At 41.0% G+C, this 24,527-nt stretch overlaps 1 protein-coding gene across 1 annotated transcript in view; it reads right to left on the bottom strand.

The window, feature by feature from the left end:
* Positions 1–24,527, bottom strand: part of PPFIA2 (PTPRF interacting protein alpha 2) — a 617,899-nt gene that overhangs the window by 230,693 nt on the left and 362,679 nt on the right. The window contains 3 exon segments of the mRNA XM_043492739.1: positions 9,832–9,912; positions 9,914–9,957; positions 9,960–9,996. Coding sequence (XP_043348674.1) covers positions 9,832–9,912; positions 9,914–9,957; positions 9,960–9,996 — 162 coding nt within the window.

The following is a 24,527-nucleotide window of genomic DNA, read 5'->3' as shown; positions in this document are numbered from 1 at the left end:
GTGCCAGAAGTACTCCTTTTCTAACTGTGGTAAGTAAATCACTTAAATCAGCCTCTGTGCCAGATAATGGGGATAAGCTAATGTAATGCCATTTTTTAAAAAAGGCTCCAAATGTGATCCTGGCAATTGCAGGGCAGTGAGCCTTACTTTGGTACTAGGCAAATTGGCTGAAATTACAGTGAAGAACAATTATCAGACACATAGATGAACACAATGTGTTGGAGAAGAATCAACACAGCTTTTGTAAAGGGAAATCATGCCTCACCAATCCACTAAAATTCTCTGAGGGGGGCCAACAAACATGGGGACAAGGAAGATCCAGTGCATTTAGTGTACTTGGATTTTCAGTAAGCTTTCACAAGGATCCCTCACCAAAGGCTCTTAAGCATATTAGGCAGTCATGAGATGAGAGGGAAGGTCTTTCATGGATCAGTAACTGGTTAAAAAATAGGAAACAAAGGGCAGGAATAAATGGTCAGTTTTCACACTTGAGAGAAGTAAATAGTGGGGTCCCCTATGAATTGGTACTTGGACTGGTGCTGTTCAACATATTCATAAATATGGGAAAAGGAGTAAATGGTAAGGGGCAAAGTTTGCAGATGATACAAAATTACTCAAGATAATTAAATACAAAACTGACTATGAAGAGTTACAAAAGGATCTCACAAAACTGGATGACTGGACTAGAAAATGGCAAATGGCATACAGTGTTGATAAATGCAAAGTAATGCATCTTGGAAAATATAATCCCAACTGTACATACAAAATGATGGGATCTAAATTAGCTGTTACCACTTAAGAAAACGATTTTTGGAGTCTCTGTGGACAGTTCTCTGAAAAATCTGCTCAATATGCAGTAGCAGTCAAAAAAGCTAACTATGTTAGGATCAGTTAGGAGAGGAATAGATAAGACAGAAGATATCATAATGCCACTATATAAATCCATGGTATGCCCAGACCTTGAATACTCTGTGGAGTTCTGATCATCTCAAAAGAGATACAATAGAACTGGAAAAGAAGGGCAAAAATGATGAAGGGGTATGGAACAGCTTCCGTATGAGGAGAAAGAGTAAAGAGACTGATTTTTCATCTTAGTAAAGAGACAACTAAGGTGGACCTGAGAAAGGTCTATTAAAATCAGGAACGGCATGAAAAAAGTGAATAAGGAAGTGTTTACACCTTCTTGCAACACAAAAACCAGAGGTCACCCAATGAAATTAATAGGCATCAGGTTTAAAACCAATGAAAGTTACTACTTATTCAGACACCGCACAATCAAACTGTAGAAATCGTTGCTAGCAGATGTGAAGGCCAAAACTCTAGAGTTCAAAAAAGAATTAGATAACTTCATGTAGGATAGGTTCATTGATGGCTATTAGCCAACATGGTCAGGCATGCAACCCCATAGTCTAGGTGTCCCTAGCCTCCAACTGCCAGAAGCTGGGAATGGACGGTGGGGAATGGATCACCCGATTGCCTATTCTGTTCATTCCCTCTAAAGCATCTGACTTTGAGAAGACAGGCTACTGGGTTAGATGACCATTGGTCTGACCCAGTATGGCCATTCTTATGTTCGAAGATGTTCTGTCTACCATCTGTAAAGTTTACTCTGTTGATTGGTTTTGGTTTTTTTTGACTAACAAACTGTAGATGTTGAGGGTTTCTGTTGAACTCTCTGCTGGTTTCGAGCACATGACCTAAGCAATTTTTTTTCATTACAACATCTGGAGTTTTCCATCCTTCTTTCCCCCATCCAGTTTGATGCAAACATGGTCACCAGGTCATAAACCCAGAAGTTCTTGAACTAGTGACATCTCTTGTAAAAAGATTTGTAAACTTTTTGCTTTTTAAATCTGATTTGGCTACTGTCCTCATGGATGGCCACTTTAGAGAGATCCTTTTCCGAAGTCAGAACTGTAGTTCTGCCTTGTTTTTCCCACCAGGAACTGTGCTGGACCATATCCAGTAGCTGTTATCAGTGTTGATCTGTAGCTCAGAAGAACAAGGAATGGATCGTCCTGCTGTAGGATTTTCTTGGCTATCTGTAGAGCTCTATCAGCCTCCCCGTTCGTTTGTGGATAATGTGTGCTACTAGTAATATGATCAAAATCATATCTCATTTGGAATGTCTTAAAGTTCACTTCTGTGAACTGTGGTCCACTGTCCATCACTAGTTAAGGGATACCAAAATGTGCAAAAGTGCACTTCAGTTTCTTTAACACTGCAACAGGTTATGTCTCTCAAGTAAATTATTTCTGTATACCTGGAAAAATAGTCCACTACAACCAGGTAACGATGTCCTTTGAATTCACATAAATCAGCAGCTTGTCTTTTCCAAGGTCTGTCTGGTAAAGGTGTTATTAAAGGGTCTTTGTGTTAGTTCTGCAATGTTCACATGCAGATAGCATATTCTTTATCCTTGCCAATGCCCGGCCACCACACTGACTGGTTGGCATTTAGTTAGTCCTTGATGTGCTTCATGGATGAAGTTTAGGATTTCTCCTCTTATTTAGTTTGGAATTACGATGCAATTGCCTTTAATCATGAGTTCATTTGACTTGTTTAATTGTCCACATACCACAAAGTAGTCTCTTATCACTTCCTTGGTGTCCTTTAGATACTCTGGGCAGCGGGCCCTCAAATAACTTAGAACTTCTTGAAGTTGTGTGTCTGTTAAGGTTGCTTGTTGTAGCTGATGTAGTCTTTTCTGGCACTGGTCTGTGTGTGTCCACAGCATCCATTTGCTTAATCTTTGAGCTCATGGATAGTTGAGTGTGATGCTGGGCTCCAAGACAGAGTCTGCTACTATCAGACTTTTTCCAGGAATTTAGCAATTGGGTTCAATTACTAACCTTCTCAATGGATGACTGCAGATCAACAATGCTTGATCCTGGTCTTTTCTGTTGATGAGGGTTACAAACAGATTATGGTCCGTTATCAGCATAAACAAATCCAATCCACAAAGATATCTGTAAAAGTTCTCACATGCCCATATGCTTTCCAGGTACTCCTTTTCAATCTGTGCATGTTTTTCTGCTTCTGTGAATGTGAGAGCAAATTGCAACTGGCTTCCACTGAGTTCTATGTTGCTACAATAATAAATCTCACAGGCCATAGCTGCTTGCAGAAATGACCCGTGCCTGCTGAGAGTGGGAGGGAGGGGTAGAGTGAGGGCAGCCAGCATCAGCAGCGTTTCTGAGCATGCTAAGTCCATGTGAGCATGCTGAGTACAAGCAAAATGGTGGGGGGGGCAGGCACATGATCCTGTATTCCCTCCCCCCCATACACACATCACCTCTAGCTGCTTGCATCTGCACTGACCGTTGGTTTGTTCACATCATAGTACTTGAGAACTGAGGTACTGAGGTACTTGAGGTACTGAGATAATTTCTTTTTCCTTTTTGAAGGAAATTTCTGTCAGGCTTTAATAGTTCACTCGGTGGTTTTGTCACTATAGAAAGGTCTTGGATCAATCAAGGCCATTTACCATCCCCAGCAGGTGTCTCAGTTCTGGTACATTCATTGGTGTATTCAATTCTCCAATTGCTTTTACCTTCTCAGGGCTAGGGCTAGTAAACAAAATTCTATATTTGTTTACTCTCTGTCACAAAAGCTTGATTTGGGATAAGCAGAAAATGCATGTTTTTCTTGTTTAGCTTCAGTCCAGATTGATTAAGATTAGACCTTCATTGAGGGTTTCTTCCATGGAAAACCCATACATCATAATATCCACGAAGACTATAATTCCATTTGTGTTTTGCCATCTTCCTTTGGAAAACTTCAGGTGCACTGGTAATCCCAAAAGGTAATCTTTGAAAGTAAAATCTCCCAAAGGGTGTGATAAATGTAGTCAGTTTAGCATTTCTGAAGTGGAATGGGTAGGCTGAGGAATATCCTCTGTAAACTGCATGATTCCTAGGAATGTAGCTTCAAGGCTGGCATGACTATTGTTGTGACTAATGTTACTCCCTTCCCATGACACGGAAATCCCTGCTGAGAACATAGAAGTGAGAACCCATGTTTGGGACCTAACTGGCAGCAAATCACATGAACACATCAAGCTGCCATTGGGGAATGGAGGGCATTTGGAGACACTTCAACTCTCTGCCTGATTGGTGACCTACAGGGCTAAAAGAACCACCATGGCCTATCTACCCTTTTACTGTTCTGCCTCTATACAGGGCTTGTAATGCAAGGATATATGCAGCCCAAAACCAGTCGATTTTTGTGGCAAAATTTTCCCCTTCTGCAGGTTCTGCATGGAAAATGATAAACTAGCCCCAAGTTTTCAGAGGACATCTTTGCTCAAAAGGTCACAGAATGAATAGTATGTAACACATTATTGTAAAACATTTTGGGATCTCTTTTTTACAAAAAATGAGATGTAAACACATTCTATTAAATCAACAAGCTCTTCATGGTTGTTTCTGTGGTAGAACAAGGATTCTGTGGTATTTTGACTGCACTGAGGACATCGTGTAGCTTTTGACACCAAGAGAATCCAGAATTGGCAGCAAAACTCCAACTTTTAGGTTAAGAACCTAAAGTTTAACAATTACAGCACAGTTAGATATATAGAGAAGGAACAGAAAATTGATATGCCATGACAAAACAAACACAAACAATTTTTTGTATATAGTGCAAATGGAGTTTGTTGCAAAGTCTTCCTCAACTAACTCACCCATAGAAATGCTTAAAGATGTGATGTACTTAAGCTTCCCAGAAAATACATCATGACTACAGAAAACTGATTTCTGAAGACTTTTGAATAATGTTATTAATATAATGTATGTGACCAATAATAATATTTTAAGACTCACATAATCTCTTTTCCCCATGAGTGGTATTCTTTATAATGCACTTAAACAAGGTAATTTTCAATGACGGCGATTAGATCCCCACTCTTGCATGTTCTTATCTGTTTTATAATGTAGTCAAACTGACTTTTTTTTTGTCTAAACCTTGTCAGATCTAAAAAGCCCAGCAGAGTAGGCATTAGAGCCAATTCCTGCTCCATTATAGCTACTAGGATTTGCTTATTGAGTTCAATATAGCAGTATCAGGCCTTTAGTGAGTACAGTACATAGCCAGATGCTGCAACAGCTGTTCTTGGGGACATGGTCAGTGGCAATGACAATGGCATTAGCATTGTTCTCTCTAAGTGAAGTTAAAGCCCCAGCATGATGCATGGGGATATTGTGGTGTTGCAATTGCCGCCTCTGAGATAACAAGCAAAACTCAGACCCTGACCACTTGTAGTTATCCCAAGGCAACTTCCACAAAAGGGTGTTATCAGCTTTGCCCTAGCCAAAATTTCTACTTAGATATTTACAGTGTGTCTAGTTGGGGAAAAAAAATCTCCTTTTTTCAATTTTTCCCCCCACTTTCTCTTCTTAAAATATTGTTGTGTGGCTTTGTATCAAATCCCATTACAGCAATGACTCCACTACAGTGGCTGTTATACTGTGTAGGTAGGAATCATTGCCCCCACCAGTGAAACACAACCACACTACTGTGACAGAATCTGTTGAAACACAATACTACAGTATTTTAGTGTTGTAAGTGAGAGTGTGAGAGTTGATATTACAAATGAAAATTTTCAATTAGGCAGAATAAACACATCTGGTTAGGATTTTTGGTCTGAATACTAAGGCCAGTCTGCTTGGCAAAGACCCTGTTGTACTTTCTCAAAAGCATTTGGAATAACTTTGTGTGTTTTCTGGCCAACATTCTCCCTGCAAAATAAAACAGATTTGAATGTCCAAAGGTCAGATTCTCCCTTCTGTTGCATGAGACTATATATTGAAGAGGCAAGACTGGGCCATATTCACTGGTATTGCCCAGCTGGTTTATGTGTTGCTCCATTCCAGGGAGTGTGGATGGGGAAAAAACGGTATGGCTGGTCCGTCCTTCTGTAACCCATAACATTGTGCTAGTGGTTAGATCACAGACGGAGGTTTATAGGTCTCCTATTGCCTTAGAAATAATTGGCTTAGCCCTTCACCTCAAACGATAGAGGCTCATGATTTTAGATACAGGCGTACAGGTTCAATCACAGATTACTTGAACAGGGATGTTACACGTATATTTAAATGTTGTAAAAACCATTTGGAGCTGTGGGAAGCCAGTGGAAGACAGAATGGCCTTCAGCTCTAACTTGCTTTGGTAAGAAATATGGTAATAGGACAACACAGGATACGGGGCACATGGTAGAAGTAGCTTATTGTCACCTTTATACTCTCCCTTTAATGGTTTATCAAGCATACCTTGGCCAGACCAGAGAAACTGGCTTGGTATTTTATATAGGTCTATATCTATAGATAGAGAGATGCACATACAACCAACATATATGGAGATAATACCCATGTGAAAAAACCTATGTGGTACATTTTTTCATATACCTTTGGCTCCCTCACTGGCTCTTTACCTTCTAATCTACCTCCTCCTAATCAGGGCTGCTGTAAATTGTAAAATAAGGTTTTTATCTAAATCTGAATTTTCCATGGGAAAAGATAGCTTTCAGCAGAATTTTCTGCCAGGAAAAACAAAATGAAACATTTTGTTTCAGGTTAACATTATACATCCCTCTGAGCTACTATAGTGCCTCATGGGAGTTGTAATTGAGGAAACCTCATGCCCCCATTCTCTCTTATGGACCCAGCTTCTGAGCCAGACTAAATCTCCAATGATTCACCACAGTCTCAATCTGTGGCTGAGCAACCATGGTTCATCACAGGACAAAAAATTTCATCTTAGGTCACCAAACTGAAATGAAATGTTTCATTTCAAGAATGTTTAAATGTTTTGTTTAGATGTTGAAATGAAACATTTCCAAAGTGAATTTTTCTGACATTTTCATTCTGTGAAAAGTTTTGATATTTCAACTTTTCATACTATTTGGGATTAAAACAACTGTCCAAATATCAGAATTTCCCACAGTACAGTAATGCCATTTTTCAATCTGTTCCTCCTAAACTATTCTAAGGGCTTCTCTACAAGGCAAGTTAGTGTGTGGCAAATTAGCGATCTGTAAATTCAAACCCTGATTTGCTGCACACTAACTCACCCAGTGAACCCTGCTACAGTGCACTAAGCATTCTGCAGGACTTTTGAAATGGGAGTATATCATAGTGTGATGTCAAACTGTTAGTGCACATAGCAGGGTCCACACAGGATGTTATTGCATGGCAAGCTAGTGGGCTGTAGATTTACACAGTGTAGATTTACACTCTGGGTTACCACACACTAATGTCCCATGTAGACAAATCTGAACATTCCATAACTCTGCTCTGAATAGCTTCAAGCAGCCACTATTTAAAAAAATAATCAGTCTGTTACAAAACTTTCTTTTTTCTCTACCCCAAATGTGAAATTCTCCTCTCCACCCCCAGTTAGACTTGCTTATAGCTGAATCTGACCAATTTTGGGCCTTGGACAAGTCACACCTTTTCTATACATTAAAATGCCATGACCTTAAAGTCAGTTAACTTGCAGCCCTGAGAAGGTGGAATTAGAAGCATTACAGCCTTGGAAAGGGGATAGTTCTAGCTTCTAGGGATAGGGTCTGGAATCATAGAATCATAGGACTGGAAGAGCCCTTGAGAAGTCTTCTAGTCCAGTTCCCTGCACTAAAGGCAGGACTAAGTATTATCTAGATCACCTCCGATGGGGTGTCTAGCCTGCTTTTAAAAATTTCCAATGATAGATTCCACAACCTCCCTAGGCAATTTATTCCAGTGCTTATCCTACTCTGACAGTTAAGAAGTTTTTCCTAATGTCCAACTTAAACCACCCTTGCTGCAATTTAAACCCAAAATAAGCCCTTTTTTTTCCTTCAGTTGCATCATATTGCTAAAGCTCTTTATATATTAACCTCATGAAATCTCTGACATGTGTTTGCTGAATTTCTGTAAATAGTATGTGTGGTTGTAAACTATGGCAGTTCTCAGGACTTCTTGTTTTTTTATACAATTAAATGCTAAAAACTACTATGCAGCAGAAATCCTCTGCTGCTTCTATTTTTTTTCCAGCCTTTTAAATACCATAAACCCTACTAATCTCCAAAGGATATTACTGACAATACTCGTTTATGCAAATTATGCTACAGTCAAAAGCTCACTAAACCTAACAGCTAAGAGAAGCTACTACATATTGATACACACATACATTCACAAATACATCTATATAAATGTCCTTAAAATGCATGTTAGTAATCACAGGTTTCAGAGTAGCAGCTGTGTTAGTCTGTATTCGCAAAAAGAAAAGGAGTACTTGTGGCACCTTAGAGACTAACAAATTTATTAGAGCATAAGCTTTCGTGAGCTACAGCTCACTTCATCGGATGCATTTGGTGGAAAAAACAGAGGAGAGATTTATATACACACACACACAGAGAACATGAAACAATGGGTTTATCATACACACTGTAAGGAGAGTGATCACTTAAGATAAGCCATCACCAACAGCAGGGGGGGGAAAGGAGGAAAACCTTCCATGGTGACAAGCAGGTAGGCTAATTCCAGCAGTTAACAAGAATATCAGAGGAACAGTGGGGGGTGGGGTGGGGGGGAGAAATACCATGGGGAAATAGTTTTACTTTGTGTAATGACTCATCCATTCCCAGTCTCTATTCAAGCCTAAGTTAATTGTATCCAGTTTGCAAATTAATTCCAATTCAGCAGTCTCTCCTTGGAGTCTGTTTTTGAAGCTTTTTTGTTGAAGTATAGCCACTCTTAGGTCTGTGATCGAGTGACCAGAGAGATTGAAGTGTTCTCCAACTGGTTTTTGAATGTTATAATTCTTGACGTCTGATTTGTGTCCATTCATTCATTTCCACCAAATGCATCCGATGAAGTGAGCTGTAGCTCACGAAAGCTTATGCTCTAATAAATTTGTTAGTCTCTAAGGTGCCACAAGTACTCCTTTTCTTCATGTTAGTAATGTTTACCTTAATAAAATATCACTCATTGCTAGCTAAACACAGATACACTTTAGGCTAGACTTTAAATAAGTGCAGGTGACTTTCACGTAACATGGCACCTGCTGGTCAAATCCAATATGAAGAGACAAAACCTGCAATGTTCAACACTTCTAATAACAATGGAAAAAACATACTATTCTTTGAATATAACTAATGTATTCATAAAGTTTTGTGGACTACTGCTCCTCAAATATTAATTTGTGGTGAGTATTTTCAAACTCTTGCAGGACTTGCACAAAAACAGGTGTGCATTTACATTTAAGAAATCTGTATAATGAATACCCTAAAAATTCCCTGGCATTCAGAGTGCTACATTCCAGATCAAAACCTTTATTACATGTAGTAAGCTTTTTAAAAAGTCAAGTACTAATGTCTAGTTAGGAGAGAGAACTGATGTTGCTACCTCTTTATTCACAATTCCGCTGCAGGGAATTGCAATTTGAGATGCCCATATTTTCTCAGCAATCACTTGCTTCTTGAAATACACAACACAGACTAGCATCTCCATGTGTGGGAGATATGTTTGCTTCGTGCTAAATGGAGAGAGGTGTTTATGCCAGTGACGTAATTTTCATGGAACTGTTTAATAACAAATTACTAGTGGCCACAAATAAGTTATGATCTAATTTTTATGTAAAATCCTTACTAACCCCTCAGAATGAAGCTATGAAATGAAATATGAATGTTTCAGTTGTTAGTCATGCCTTGTCAAAGACTTTCTTTGGATATGCTACTCTCAGTATGTACAGCACACTCCAAGAACTGAGAAACAATACTTGCTGCTCTGCTGTATCGTAAGTGTGGTAAAGCAAGGAGATAGCCTGCTGAGTAAGCTTCTTTCCATACTGTACCTTTTCATCCAAAGCCTTATGGTGCTCAAACAAAGATTTCAGTGCTTTGAGAACTTCAACTTCACTGGAAACTCCTGAGGGGGGACTGTGCTTGCCGTTTTACTACCGTCATCCTCAGAGACCTTCATGTCTTGAAACAAGGCACTCTAAATGCTCCAGTAACAGCTGTTGGATTTAAACATAAAGGGACATCATTCATTTGTATCTAAAGGTCATAAGCATTACAATTACAAACTGCATACTACCAAATGACATGGCCTTGGCAACCTCCCTAGCTGAGGACTCTCCTAAAGATACTACCAGCATTCCCTGACTCAAGTCAGAGAACACGAAAGAAAATGAGTTTTATTCAGATCTTCTTAAACTGTGGTGCACATTTGAAAACTAAATTGCTCTACTTAGATTTATTGTTGCCTGTCTAAAATCCACTTAATGTATTTAATTGATTTTTTTAGTCACAGTAATTAATGGAATGTTAATAACAAAAATAACGAATATAGCTAACCAACTAATGCAGTCTATAATTAATGCCTGAAAATCAGTCACCTAATTGTAATTTGTATTTAATTTCTACTAAAACTGTATTAACAGAGAATGCAAAAACAAGCAATGTATTTTCATTAAAGTTTTAAAACACTGAATTTATTCTAAATGCATGTTGCATAGCTAATGGTGCATGTTAATATGGCAAGCTCTAAAATATTCACTGTTTAGTTATGGAATGTGAAATGTCAACAAATGTTGCTAAGTACATTTCTAAGTGATTTCTAGCCTACATTCAGCTGAAGAAAATATTAGAATAATATTTTTACGGACATCTTTTTGCTGATGTATTGAAAGTCTGTCTATTTTTATAAGGTATATCAGTGTCATCCCAGTAGGATCTGAGCATGCAAGTGGTTAGTTTCTTTTATATTAAAAGAGAATGGCTACCTTCAAGAGTCATAACTGTATAATACTTTAAATACAGTATAATCACAATAGTATTCCTTTTCAACATGCAATTACATCTAATTCATATAACTGAAAGCTTAAAAGTTACATGACTGATTTACTTATTACTCCTTTGATGTGGTTCCTTATACATCTATTAGGACACACATCTATCTTCTACATATATGTTTGCATATATTTATTCTGTCATGTAGTTAACTTTGCAGTCTTATGAGTTAGTGATAACAGGTATGACAAAAGCATAACCAGAGCATAATTGAACTATAATGGCAATGAAATTATAAAATGGGAATGATTCATGTTTACCATTACTGTACTTTAAAAACACATCCTGCTTGCATCCTGCCAATAGTTTACAACCATTTACCAAACACATATGTAAGAGATTAAATGAGGTTTAATATATAAAGAATTTTAGCAATACCACACAGCTGAAGAAAAAGAACATGTTTTACCATTCTGAAATTAAGAAAGCAGATTAACAAAAGTAATCCACGTGAAAAGACGTGCATGAGCTTGTTCTACTGCAGTGGTGGGCAACCTGCATGCCGCATGCAGTCCATCAGGATAATTCACTGGTGGGCCACAAGAAAGTTTGTTTACATTGACTGTCTGCAGGCATGGCCGCCTGCAGCTCCCAGTGGCTGCGGTTCACTGTTCCCGGCCAATGGGAGCTACAGGAAGCTGTGCGGGCCGCCAGGAGGTGCTGACCACCACTTCCCACAGCTCCCATTGACTGGAAATGGCGAACCACAGCCACTGTGAGCTATAGGCACCTGTGCCTGCTGATGGTCAATGTAAACTGTCCCACAGCCCACAAGCGGATTACCCTGATGGACCACAGATTGCCCACCACTGCTCTACTGGGTCCCTGTCTGATGTAACGCAAGTTGAGGGAAGGCAGATGCAGGTTTTTTGTGACAGCTTTGGCAAGCAGCTTTAAGGTGCAAATGGGTTTAGAGCCCCACCCAGCAAAGGTTGATGGGGGACACGCTAAAGTACTGCTTTCTTAAATGTGGGGCTAAATTAGAGCATCTCCAGGCCATGCTTCTTCCTAGGCCAGTGACTCTTCATTGCTGCACCACTTTACTGGAGTCTCAACAATCTGACCCAATCATAGAAGATTAGGATTGGAAGGGACCTCAGGAGGTCATCTAGTCCAACTCCTGCTCAAAGCAGGATCAATACCAACTAAGTCATCCCAGCTAGGGTTTTGTCAAGCCGGGCCTTAAACCTCTAAGGATGGAGATCTACCACCTCCCTAGGTAACCCATTCCAGTGCTTCACCATCCTCCTAGTGAAATTGTTTCCTAATATCCAACCTAGACATCCCCCATTGCAACTTGAGACCATTACTCCTTGTTCTGTCATCTGCCACCACTGAGAACAGCCTAGTTCCACCACTGAGAACAGCCTAGTTCCTCATTGGAACCCCCCTTCAGGTAGTTGAAGGCTGCTATCAAATCCCCCCTCACTCTTTTCTTCTGCAGACTAAATAACCCCAGTTCCCTCAGCTTCTCCTCGTAAATCATGTGCCCCAACCCCTAATCATTTTTGTTTCCGTCCACTGGACTTTCTTCAATTTGTCCCTTCTGCAGTGGGGGGACCAAAATGAGACGCAATACTCCAGGTGTATCTGCCTCTCCCCCCAGCTTTGCATCATCTGCAAACTTGCTGAGGGTGCAATTCATCCCATCATCCAAATCCTTGATAAAGATTTTGAACAAAACCAGCCCCAGGACTGACCCCTGGGGCACTCAGCTTGATATCAGCTGCTAATTAGACATCAAGCCCGACAATCTAGCCAGCTTTCTATCCACCTTTTATAGTCCATTCATCCAATCCATACCTTTTTAACTTGCTGGCAAGAATACTGTGGGAGACCATATCAAAAGCTTTGCTAAGGTCACGCTGTATCACATCCACCACTTTCCCCATATCCACAGAACCAGTTATCTCATCATAGAAGGCAATCAGGTTGGTCAGGCAGACCCTACATTTCAGTTATTACACAAATATTTAGTTAACTAGAACCTTAACTTAAAGGTAACATTAAAGATTAAATATGTACAATAAAAAAACAAACAATAACAACCTGACCCCCTAGTATTTGAAAGAATAGAAAATGACATTTAGGAGATAACTATTCAAATACCCTCACACTTAATCATAAAATCTGTTAGAATATTTTTCACAGGTACATTAATTTTTTGCATATTTTATCATATAAAGAGAAATAAACTGACCATCATAGGCAAGTGTTGACAGAACCATGGGGAATTATATACTCCTTGCAAACATTCAACATCTGTTCTTACTGTATTGCTTATAGAAGGGTTTCAGCTAATAATTCATTTTTCTGGAAATTCACCCTGAACAATGGCATTTTCCAGACTGCTAGTCACATGAATGCTCAAGAGGACATGTCCACATTCTCTGGTGGCTTAACAGTGAGTTTAATTATACTTTTCAATAGAAATCGACTCCCTACTGAGAGTCCCATATTTTTCCCCCCACAATCTAAGATGATGATGATTATGGCAGGGTTAAGTTGGCTGACTTGAAGGCCTTATTAAATGACGCTCCCAAAGGATCATCCAATGGTTAGAGTACTAGCTTGGTCCATGGGTAGAATGGGGGTTCAATTTTCTGCTCCACTAGAGACCTCCTGTGTGGCCCTGGGCAAGTCACTTAGCAGCTTAGTGTCTCAGTTTCCTATCTGTAAAAAAGGGGATGTGAATATAAGTATTAAAAAGGAGTGCAAAGTGCTCAGATACCATGGCAATAGGGACCACATATCTACCTAAGATAGATATTGTAGATGTTCATGGGGAGCAAGGGATATTTAGGGTATGATTAGGGGAGGTAAATCATAGTATTTGTCTTCAGGGTACTGCAAGGATTGCCTGTTCTATTTATCCCTATGCACAAGAATGCGCCTCTGCAAAGTGTTCCAGCATGACCACATTGCTAAATTTCACAGTGGGCCCTAGATTTTTCACCTCTAGATTTATATTCCTGAAAAATTCCAACACTAATCTTCAGCCAGCTGGCCCACTTTTTCCTGTGTTGTGAACCTCTGTGGTTCCACTAGAACCCTATAGTCACCTGAACAAGTGAAGAGAGAATCTAAACTGGAGTGCGGGTTCTATGTTGTTTCTTGACCACTTTTCTTTTCCTTCAATAGATCAGGTGTGTTTGTCTTGATTTTCAGTTAGAGACAAATCTGAAGCTCCATTTACATCTATAAATGGCTACTTGCTGATTTCTTCTTAAGGAATATGTTTTTAACCAACTGCTACATATCCAGGTAGGCAGCAGAGGTGTAGCAAATTGTCATGTTAATGATCCTCTGATTAAAATCTTTTATAATGGCCCTAAATTGCAAAATAGATTCTAATGTACAAGAATTATATACTTCCTGGTTCAGAGCTCAGACTGCAGCATTTTTTCTGTGGCTGTTAAAGTGGATATTCAGATTTGTAATCAAACCACTTATACCAGTTCCATTTCAAGTACATTCAACAATTCAAAATGTCAACTATCTTTAATATTATTCACTCTTCTAACGTTTCAAAAAGCTGAACTTTCATAAGATTAGCCATATTTGATAACAGGTAACAAACTAGTTGGGGGGGGGAGAACCCCATCAGCTTGTCAGTTTTCTCTAAGAATACTGTAGAGCAAATGTAAAAGCTGAATTTTTTCTCCATATCCATTTTTTCCCTTTCTTGTAATTTTAGGAAGTAAACAAGCATTCAGTGTGTTTTGTTTTATTTCATGTGAACATTTGTATGGCAGTAAAAACAAAAAATGTTAATCCATTAACAAAAAACTTAAAATCAAAGGCCACATTTTCAAAAGAGCACAGTGCCCAGAACTGGAGGCCACATTTTTAAGAAAGCTCAGCTCCCACTTAGGCACCTGCATGACATGCCTATTTTAAAAATGGTCTGCCACCAGCCATGGAGCGGGCCACTTCATGTAGGAGCCTAAATAGGAGAACAGCTCTTGAAAACTTGATGTAAGCTGTTTCCTGAGGTCTTTTGAAAATGTGGCCACAAATTTTCAACTAAGTATAATCAATTATCAAAGCAGAAATATACAACAATGTGAACAGAAGCCTTTTGTTTCTAATAATGTTTTCAATATTAGTGTGTGGTGAGAATCAATCAAACCAGTTAACCACATTGTATCTTCCCAAATATCTCCTTAACCATAAAACGTACCATATCTGTAACATACATTTTATTGTAAATCAATGAAGGCTCAGGAAAATTTATCCCATGTTCCATTGTGCACAATGATACCTGTAAGGTTGCCGGATGTCCGGTTTTCGACTGGAACACCCAGTTGAAAAGGGAGCCTGGCAGCTCCGGTCAGCACCACTGTCTGGGAGGTTAAAAGTGTGATCAGCAGGGCTAAGGTAGGTTCCCTGCCTGCCGTGGCTCCCGGAAGCAGTGGCATGTCCCCCTCCGGCTCCAATGCATAGGTGCAGCCAAGGAACCAATGGGAGGTGCAGGGGCGGTGCCTGCAGTGGGGCAGTGCGCAGAACTAGCTGGCCATGTTGCCGCGAGGGCCAGAAGGGGGACATGCCGCTGCTTCTGGGAGCTGCTTGAGGCAAGCGCCACCTGGAGCCTGCACCCCTCACCCTTTCCCATGCCCCAACCCCTTGCCTCCATCCTGATCCCCCTCCTGCCCTTTGAACCCCTCAGCCCCAGCCCAGAGTGCCCTCCCGCACTCTGAACCCCACTTCTACAGCTCCATGCCAGAACCCGGCACCCCCAGCCCAGAGCCTGTACCCCCTCCCACAACCCAACCCCCAGCCTCAGCCCGGAGCCCCCTCCCATACTCCAAACACCTCAGCTCCACCACCCCCCAGTCCAGGGCCCCCTCTTGCACTCCAAACCCATCATCCCTGGCCCCAACCCAGAAACTGTGCCCTCAGCTGGAGCCCTCACCCCCTCCTGCACCTCAACCCCCTTAGCCAGCCTAATTAAAATGAGGGAGGGAAGGTGGGGAGAGCGAGCGACGAGGAATGGGGGGGATGGAGTGAGTGGGGCGAGGCCTCTGATAAGGGGCATAGCAGGGTGGGGCCTCAAAGGAGAGCACGAGAGGCAGGGCAAGGTGTTCAGTTTTGTGCGAGTAGAAAGTTGGCAACCCTAGATATCTTGATACTTCATTCAAACAATACCATACATGAAGATCTATATGATTCATTCCTGCACATGTGACATCAAATCTTACTGGATTCTGCTGACACAGTTTTGCAAAAGAGCTGGTCTTAGAATCACAGCATACCAGGTCTGTTAACCGCTTTAGAATTTTTTTAAAAATGATGATTAATGGTTCACTTTAATCAGTGTCATGAGGTGCTCTAGACAGCCTGCTCTTTCACACTGTGTCATGCTGCGCTGACATTGGAACTGCTATTGGGATAGCTGCATGGCGCGCAAAAAAAAAGAGTTCTGCAGCAAGCAGTCTGAATTTATCCAGGCAAAGTATCAAATTGTTACTAAGATTTTTCTATTGGAAAAACAATTTTTTCCAATGCATTATAATGAATTTAAAAAATGTACAGATGAACTGTACTCTTATGATTTTTCAAAAAAAGAAAAGGAGTACTTGTGGCACCTTAGAGACTAACAAATTTATTAGAGCATAAGCTTTCGTGAGCTACAGCTCACTTCATAGGATGCATTTATGTATGTAGCTCACGAAAGCTTATGCTCTAATAAATTTGTTAGTCTCTAAGGTGCCACAAGTACTCCTTTTCTTTTTGCGAATACAGACTAACACGGCTGCTACTCTGAAACTTATGATTTTTGTGTCATAAGATCCCCAGGATGGAATTAATTATCTATTGCTGGTAGAGCTACACTTTAAACCCCACAGTGTTAGCAAGCAAGTTGAATTAGCATGGTGTGTTTAGAAATCCTGAGTTCTGGTTACCACAAAGTGAAAAGATGTCTTCGCTATTTTAAAAAACAAACAATCCCAACCCCACCGTTTAAGAATGATTGAACCCTTTTAAAAAGTTTAATAAAACAAAAGCCACATGTATGGATGGATTTCCTAGGATTTTCCATAATTTTCTTCTCATCTATTTGTAGACAATTAAGGCACCATATCAGGCACTGATCATGTGGCTTGATTTTCATGGCAGAATACATGCTTAAAGTTAGTAAAGTTAGCTGAATTAGGGCCTTAACCAGGAAGTCTACTCATTTATATATGTCAGCAATGACAAGTGGACTGAGCTTAGCCAAGTGCACAGTTATTTTAAGCATTATGAGCTGGCCCATTAACTGCGTAAATTTGAATATGTGAATGTGTTTTGAAGGTTTGAGGCTTTAGTCAATACACTGAAATCAATGGGGTTACTCACAGGCTTTGCAGGAGCTGGGCGTTAGTGAATTTAAAAAAAATCTCTCTAATATTTATTTACAGAATATTTCTCTAATTCCAATAGGCCATTTTAGAAAATTGTCAAAACAGCAACAGAATAATACACACTTTGAGCAATGGGACGAGAGACTGAGGACTCAAGGGGGAAATCAAGAGGAAAAAGACTGGGGGGAAAGTGGACAGAGGTATAGAAAACTAGAAGTAAAGGAAATGTAGGGAAAAAAATAGTGGTGGAGGAAAATGGATGGGGTGAAGAGGATGAAAAAATACACTTTGAAGAAACATGGATCCTGAATAAGACAGAAGGAAAGATACATCAAGAGAAAGTGGAGTTCAGGGAAAAAAGAGACAATAAAGTTATTTATTTAATTGATTTTATTAGAAAGTGAGGTTGGTTGATCGTTTTGAAGCAATGATCTAATACTAGTTTAACTATTTACATTAATTCAGGAAAGAGTACATTGCCCCCATCCATCTGCTCAAGAAGAATTGTACAATGCATTTCACGTATATTTTTCAACAGCTTTTGTACTGAAAAGCTGGCAGGTATGTAATTGGTTAGATTAAATAGCACTAAAACACACACTCTGCCTGAAGCAACTCCTCATGCATCTTGCTTTTTTATTTGATTTGCCAATGAGTTTAATATGGGTGGGACCAGATTTTCAAAAGCAACTTTGTGACTTAGGAGTGCAATTCCTATTGAAAGTTAGTCAATGTGACTTGCTCTTCTGAATCACTTAGGCACTTCCTACCCTATGTTGTTAAAATGATGATTTTTGAATATAAATGTCTCAAGTATCAATGTGTGTCCCAGCATTTTCTAAATATCTGAATCCTACTGAAGTTGTCCTAAATGCAGTTATTTTATAGTAAATCACAAAGGCCTAACATATAGCAAAGTTTTATGAAAATACCAGCCCTTAATCTTTAATTGCAGATAATTAGTTGTTTGATATTGGCCAGGAAAGACCATTAACCTAAAGATACTGAGATATATATACTCTTTGAAAGCATCATAAAAATCTAATACAATGAGTTCTGATCTTATTGTTGTAGAATATTACATAAATTAGTTACCATCTCCTTGATGTCCCTTCTGGGCAGGTTAATACTAAATTGGTTGTAATCTAGAGTTGGAGGCTTGTTGACGGCAATGACCAAGGAGATAGTTGTATATGGATTCATAACCAGACCAGATTGGCCATCTGCAATTCACTAAACAGAGCCAACTAGACAATGTCATCTGCATATTGGAGATATTGCAGCAGAATGGTGTTCTGCTAAATACCACCACCAGCTGCCTCCTGAAGCGCTTCCATCAGCCCATCAATGCCAATAGTCAACGATGGTGACAGAACACAGCCTGGCCAAACTCATGTGGACATAGGAAACCACACCATGTATCTATTGATGTTGAGCACATAGCAACTTTCAAATACTTGAAGCATCCTAGACAGTGCTGTAAGATGCTCAAACTATGTAGACACTCATAGCAGGTAACTGTGCAATATTTTGATCCCTTCTGTGTCCTATGTGAAGATGTCATAATATGGGCAGTGAAACATGGGTGCTGAGAGAGGCTGAAAAGTGGAAAACTGACATTTTCAATTTTAATTGCCTTCGTCAATTGTTCCATATTAGGTGACAAGACAAGATCAGCAATGATATTCATAGTGGAATTCATAGTGGAAGCCAACAACCACCCCTATTAGTACTGGTTTGGATTCGGTGGCTTTCTTGGTAAAACATATTAGGATGGAAGACCAACACATTACAAAGTTTACCAAGGAATACTACTGTGATAGATGTGGCAATTTCCTGCTATAACCTTGAAAAAAATTGAATTAAGTTAAAGTATTTTTGGAGTCCATTGTATTAAATGTAATGTATGAATTATTGTGGATCAGGATGTCCAAAAGACTCTATTGAACAATGTGGTGGACAAGAATGGTCTTCTGGGACAATACTTGTGAAATGGATTCTTTGTATGGGTTTACCTAGATTTATTGCTCTGATAACACAGCACTATATTCATTTTCACAGTCAAGTCTCTTCAAAAAACATGAATGTTTTTTAAATGGTTTGTCTTCTTGAGATAAGGTAATCTGTATCTGGTTTTTATACAAGATGGAGGTGTTCTGATCTAGAAAAGACATTCTTATGGGTTTGTCTCTTGACCCAAGATCCTTAGTTATCTGTCTGCAATTAACTTTTGATTCCAAAGCACAAATTTCAATAACCAATACATATTTAAAATATAGCACAGAAGGAAATGTGAACCAGCTGAGCGGCAAACAGCAGGGAGGCTAACAGAGGGAGTTTGCCTGGGATCTGTCTGAGAGGAGATATGCTAAGGGCTGCATTAGGGAGGCTGTTGGTGAGTATCTGAGTGTCTATTGTGGGGACAGTTTGACCGTATGCTTGATTGGTTGTTTGAAAAGTGTGAATTGGGAGTTCTTTGTTCCAGGTGAGCCTTGAGTGGGCCTGACTGTTATAAAAAGCCAGTCAGCTGCGAACCAGCTGAGTGGTGAACAGAGGCTAACAGAGTGTGCCTGGTGAGTGCCCACTGAGACTTGCATCTTGCCAGCTTCTCTGAGTAGTCACTACAACTCCTGAGGAAGCTCGTAGATGGAAGGTAATATGGATGGGAAGTGTTCAGCTGTTGTGACCTGCACTGGATGTATTGTGTTTGTCTTCCACAGGACAGAAGCGACTTTGTCTGTACAAAGTGCAAGCTGGTCTCCATATTGGAAGAGAAGGTTCTAGGTCTGGAGAAACAAGTATCGAACCTGTGTTGCATAAGAGAAACTGAAGATTTCCTGGACAGATGTCAGGATATGCTTCTACAGACACAATGTTCTGAAGATTCAGAGCAGGCTGCACAGCAGGGACAGGAGGACAGTGAAGAAATTTGGCAGCATGTGACCTCCAGAAGAAGAAAGGGGAGCGTCCATGAACCAGCAACACAGATACAGGTAAGCAACCGTTTTCATGTTCTCTCCACAGGTACTAATTCGGAGAGTGGACTAGATGATACATCTGAGGGAAGGGAACAGAAGGAGACTCTGCTAATTGGAAGGCATGAGATGCACTGTCCTAGGGATGGAGGTTCCACAACCACCGCTCCCAAGAGAAGGAGGCGGGTGGTGGTGGTCAGGGACTCTCTCCTCAGGGGGACTGAGTCATCTATCTGCCACCCCAGCTGGGAAAACTGAGAAGTCTGTTGCTTGCCAGGAGCTAGGATTCACGATGTGACGGATAGACTGCCAAGACTCACAAGCCCTCGGATCGCTATCCCTTCCTGCTTCTCCATGTGGGCACCAATGATACGGCCAAGAATGACCTTGAGCAGATCACTGCACACTACGTGGCTCTGGGAAGAAGGATAAAGGAGTTTGAGGTGCAAGTGGTGGTCTTGTCCACCCTCCCCATGGAAGGAAAAATCCTGGGTAGAGGCCGTCAAATCGTGGAAGTCAACGAATGGTTACGCAGGTGGTGTCGGAGAGAAAGCTTTGGATTCTTTGACCACGGGATGATGCTCCAAGAAGGAGTGCTAAGCAGAGAAGGGCTCCACCTAAAGAAGATCTTCCCTCTCTTCAAGCAGGCTGGCTAACCCAGTGAGGAGGGCTTTAAACTAGGTTCACCGGGGGAAGGAGACCAAAGCCCTGAGGTAAGTGGGGACGTGGGATACTGGGAGGAAGCACGAGCAGGACAGCATGAGGGGAGGGCTCCTGCCTCATACTAAGAAAGCAGGACAAACAGGAAGTTTTCTCAAGTGCCTATACACAAATGCAAGAAGCCTGGAAAACAAGCAGGGAGAACTGGAAGTCCTGGCACAATCAAGGAATTATGATGTGATTGGAATAACAGACTGGAGTACTGTCATGGATGGATATAAACTGTTCAGGAAGGACAGGCAGGGCAGAAAAGGTGGGGGTGTTGCATTGTATTTAAGAGAGCAGTATGACTGCTCAGAGCTCTGGTATGAAACTGCAGAAAAACCTGAGTCTCTGGATTAAGTATAGAAGTGTGAGCAACAAGGGTGATGTCGTGGTGGGAGTCTGCTATAGACCACCGGACCATGGGGATGAGGTGGATGAGGCTTTCTTCTGGCAACTAATGGAAGTTACTAGATCGCAGGCCCTGGTTCTCATGGGAGACTTCAATCACCCTAATATCTGCTGGGAGAGCAACACGGTGGTGCACAGACAATCCAGGAAGTTTTTGGGAAGTGTAGGGGACAATTTCCTGGTGCAAGTGCTGGAGGAACCAACTAGGGGAAGAGCTCTTCTTGACCTGCTGCTCACAAACCAGGAAGAATTAGTAGGGGAAGCAAAAGTGAATGGGAATCTGGGAGGCAGTGACCATGAGATGGACAATTTCAGGATCCTGACACAAGGAAGAAAGGAGAGCAGCAGAACACAGACCCTGGACTTCAGAAAAGCAGACTTTGACAACCTCAGGGAACTGATAGGCAGGATCCCCGGGATAATAACATGGGAGTGGGGGGGGGGGGAAGGAGTCCAGGAGAGCTGGCTGTATTTAAAGAATCCTTATTGAGGGTTACAGGGACAAACCATACTGATGTGTAGAAAGAATAGTAAATATGGCAGGCAACCAGCTTGGCTTAACAGTGAAATCCCTGCTGATCTTAAACACAAAAAAGAAGCTTACAAGAAGTGGAAGATTGGACAAATGACCAGGGAAGAGTATAAAAAATATTGTTCGGGCATGCAGGAGTGAAATAAGTAAGGCCAAAGCACACCTGGAGTTGCAGCTAGCAAGAGACGTTAAGAGTAACAAGAAGGGTTTCTTCAGGTATGTTAGCAACAAGAAGAAAGTCAAGGAAAGTGTAGGCCCCTTACTGAATGGGGGAGGCAACCTAGTGATAGAGGATGTGGAAAAAGCTAATGTACTCAGTGCTTTTTTGCCTCTGTCTTCACGAACAAGGTCAGCTCCCAGACTACTGCACTGGGCAGCACAGCATGGGGAGGAGGTGACCAGCCCTCTGTGGAGAAAGAAGTGGTTCGGGATTATTTAGAAAAGCTAGACTAGCACAAGTCCATGGGGCCAGATGCGCTGAATCCGAGAGTGCTAAAGGAGTTGGCGGATGTGATTGCAGAGCCATTGGCCATTATCTTTGAAAACTCATGGCGATCGGGGAAGGTCCCGGATGACAGGAAAAAGGCTAATGTAGTGCCCATCTTTAAAAAAGGGAAGGAGGAGGATCTGGGGAACTACAGGCCAGTCAGCCTCAGCTCAGTCCCTGAAAAATCATGGAGCAGGTCCTCAAGGAATCAATTCTGAAGCACTTAGAGGAGAGGAAAGTGATCAGGAACAGTCAGCATGGATTCACCAAGGGCAAGTCATGCCTGACTCATCTAATTGCCTTCTATGATGAGATAACTGGCTCTGTGGATGAGAGGAAAACAGTAGATGTGGTGTTCCTTGAGTTTAGCAAAGCTTTTGACACGGTCTCCCACAGTATTCTTGCCAGCAAGTTAAAGAAGTATGGGCTGGATGAATGGACTATAAGGTGAATAGAAAGCCGGGTAGATTGTCAGGCTCAACAGGTAGTGGTCAATGGCTCCATGTCTAGTTGGCAGCCGGTATCAAGTGGAGTGCCCCAAGGGTTGGTCCTCGGGCCGGTTTTGTTCAATAGCTTCATTAATGATCTGGAGGATGGTGTGGATTGCACCCTCAGCAAGTTTGCAGATGACACTAAACTGGGAGGAGAGGTAGATACGTTGGAGGGTAGGATTGGATACAGAGGGACCTAGACAAATTAGAGGATTGGGCCAAAAGAAATCTGATGGAATTCAACAAGGACAAGTGCAGATTCCTGCACTTAGGATGGAAGAATCCCATGCACCGCTACAGACTAGGGTCCAAATGGCTAGGCAGCAGTTCTGCAGAAAAGGACCTAGGGGTTACAGTGGATGAGAAGCTGGATATGAGTCAACAGTGTGCCCTTGTTGCCAAGGCAGCCAATGCCATTTTGGGCTGTATAAGTAGGGGCATTGCCAGCAGATAGAGGGGAACGATCACGTCCCTCGATTCGACATTGGTGAGGCCTCATCTGGAGTACAAGGTAAAGTTTAAAATGCAGCTTATCTGAGTTTGTATAACACCCTTAGGGATACTAAACATAGTATTATGTATTACTATTATACTATACTATTATACTATACTATTAGTATTACTAAAGAGGATTTATCTTCCTGACGTTTACTTGTCCTTGGTGACAGAAAACAGAAACCTCACACAATTTCTTTAACCAGGCTGAACATTTTATAACAACTAAAATGTCCACAGCTATATTATATTCTCAAACACCTGGCTATAACATACTTGTAGCTATCTTAATATTCAGAAAGGTTGCAAACAAGTTTGTAACAACCTAATCTTAAAAATAAGTTACAAGAAGAACAGCCATACTGAGTCAGAACAAAGGTCCATCTAGTCCAGTATTATGTCTTCCAAGAGTGGCCAATGCCAGGTGCCCCAGAGGGAATGAACAGAACAGGTAGTCATCAAGTGATCCAGCTCCTGCCACCCATTCTCAGCTTTTGGCAAACAGAGGCTAGGGACATCATCCCTGCTCATACTGGCTAATAGCCATTGATGGACCTATCCTCCATGAATTTATCTAGTTCTTTTTTTAACCCTGTTCTAGTCTTGGCCTTCACAACATCCTCTGGCGAAGAGTTCCACAGGTTGACTTGCATTGTGTGAAGAAATACTTCCAGACTAATGGTACAAACATGAAATGTAGATAAGATCTAAATCAGGAACTCTGAGCATCTCCCAATCTTAATAATCTCTCAGTTTATGGAAGCTCTTCCAACCCCCTAATTTTTCTTGCCCTTTTCTGTACCTTTACCTATTCCAATATATCTTTTTTTTTTATGTGGGATCCACATCTGCACGCAGTATTCAAGATGTGGGAGTATCCTGGATTTATGTGGCATTATGACCTTTTCTGTCTTATCTATTCCTTTCCTAATTGATCCTAACATTGTTAGCTTTTTTTGACTGCCGCTGCAGATTGAGTGGATGTTTTCAGAGAACGATCCACAATGACCCCAAGATCCTTCTTGAGTGTTAACAGCTAATTTAGACCCCATCATTTTGTATGTATAGTTGGGATTACGTGCATTACTTTGCATATGTCAAGATTGAATTTCATCTGCCATTTTGTTGCCCAGTCACCCAGTTTTGTGAGAGCCCTTTGTAACTCTTCAGTCTGCTTTGGACTTAACTATCTTGAGTAGTTTTGTATCTGCAAGTTTTGCCACCTCACTGTTTATCCCTTTTTCCAGATCCTTTAT

This window comes from Dermochelys coriacea, chromosome 1, assembly GCF_009764565.3.
Source record: "Dermochelys coriacea isolate rDerCor1 chromosome 1, rDerCor1.pri.v4, whole genome shotgun sequence".
NCBI classification, from domain to species: domain Eukaryota; kingdom Metazoa; phylum Chordata; order Testudines; family Dermochelyidae; genus Dermochelys; species Dermochelys coriacea.
Note: the sequence above shows the minus strand (reverse complement) of the source record. Positions and strands in the feature narration are given on the sequence as shown.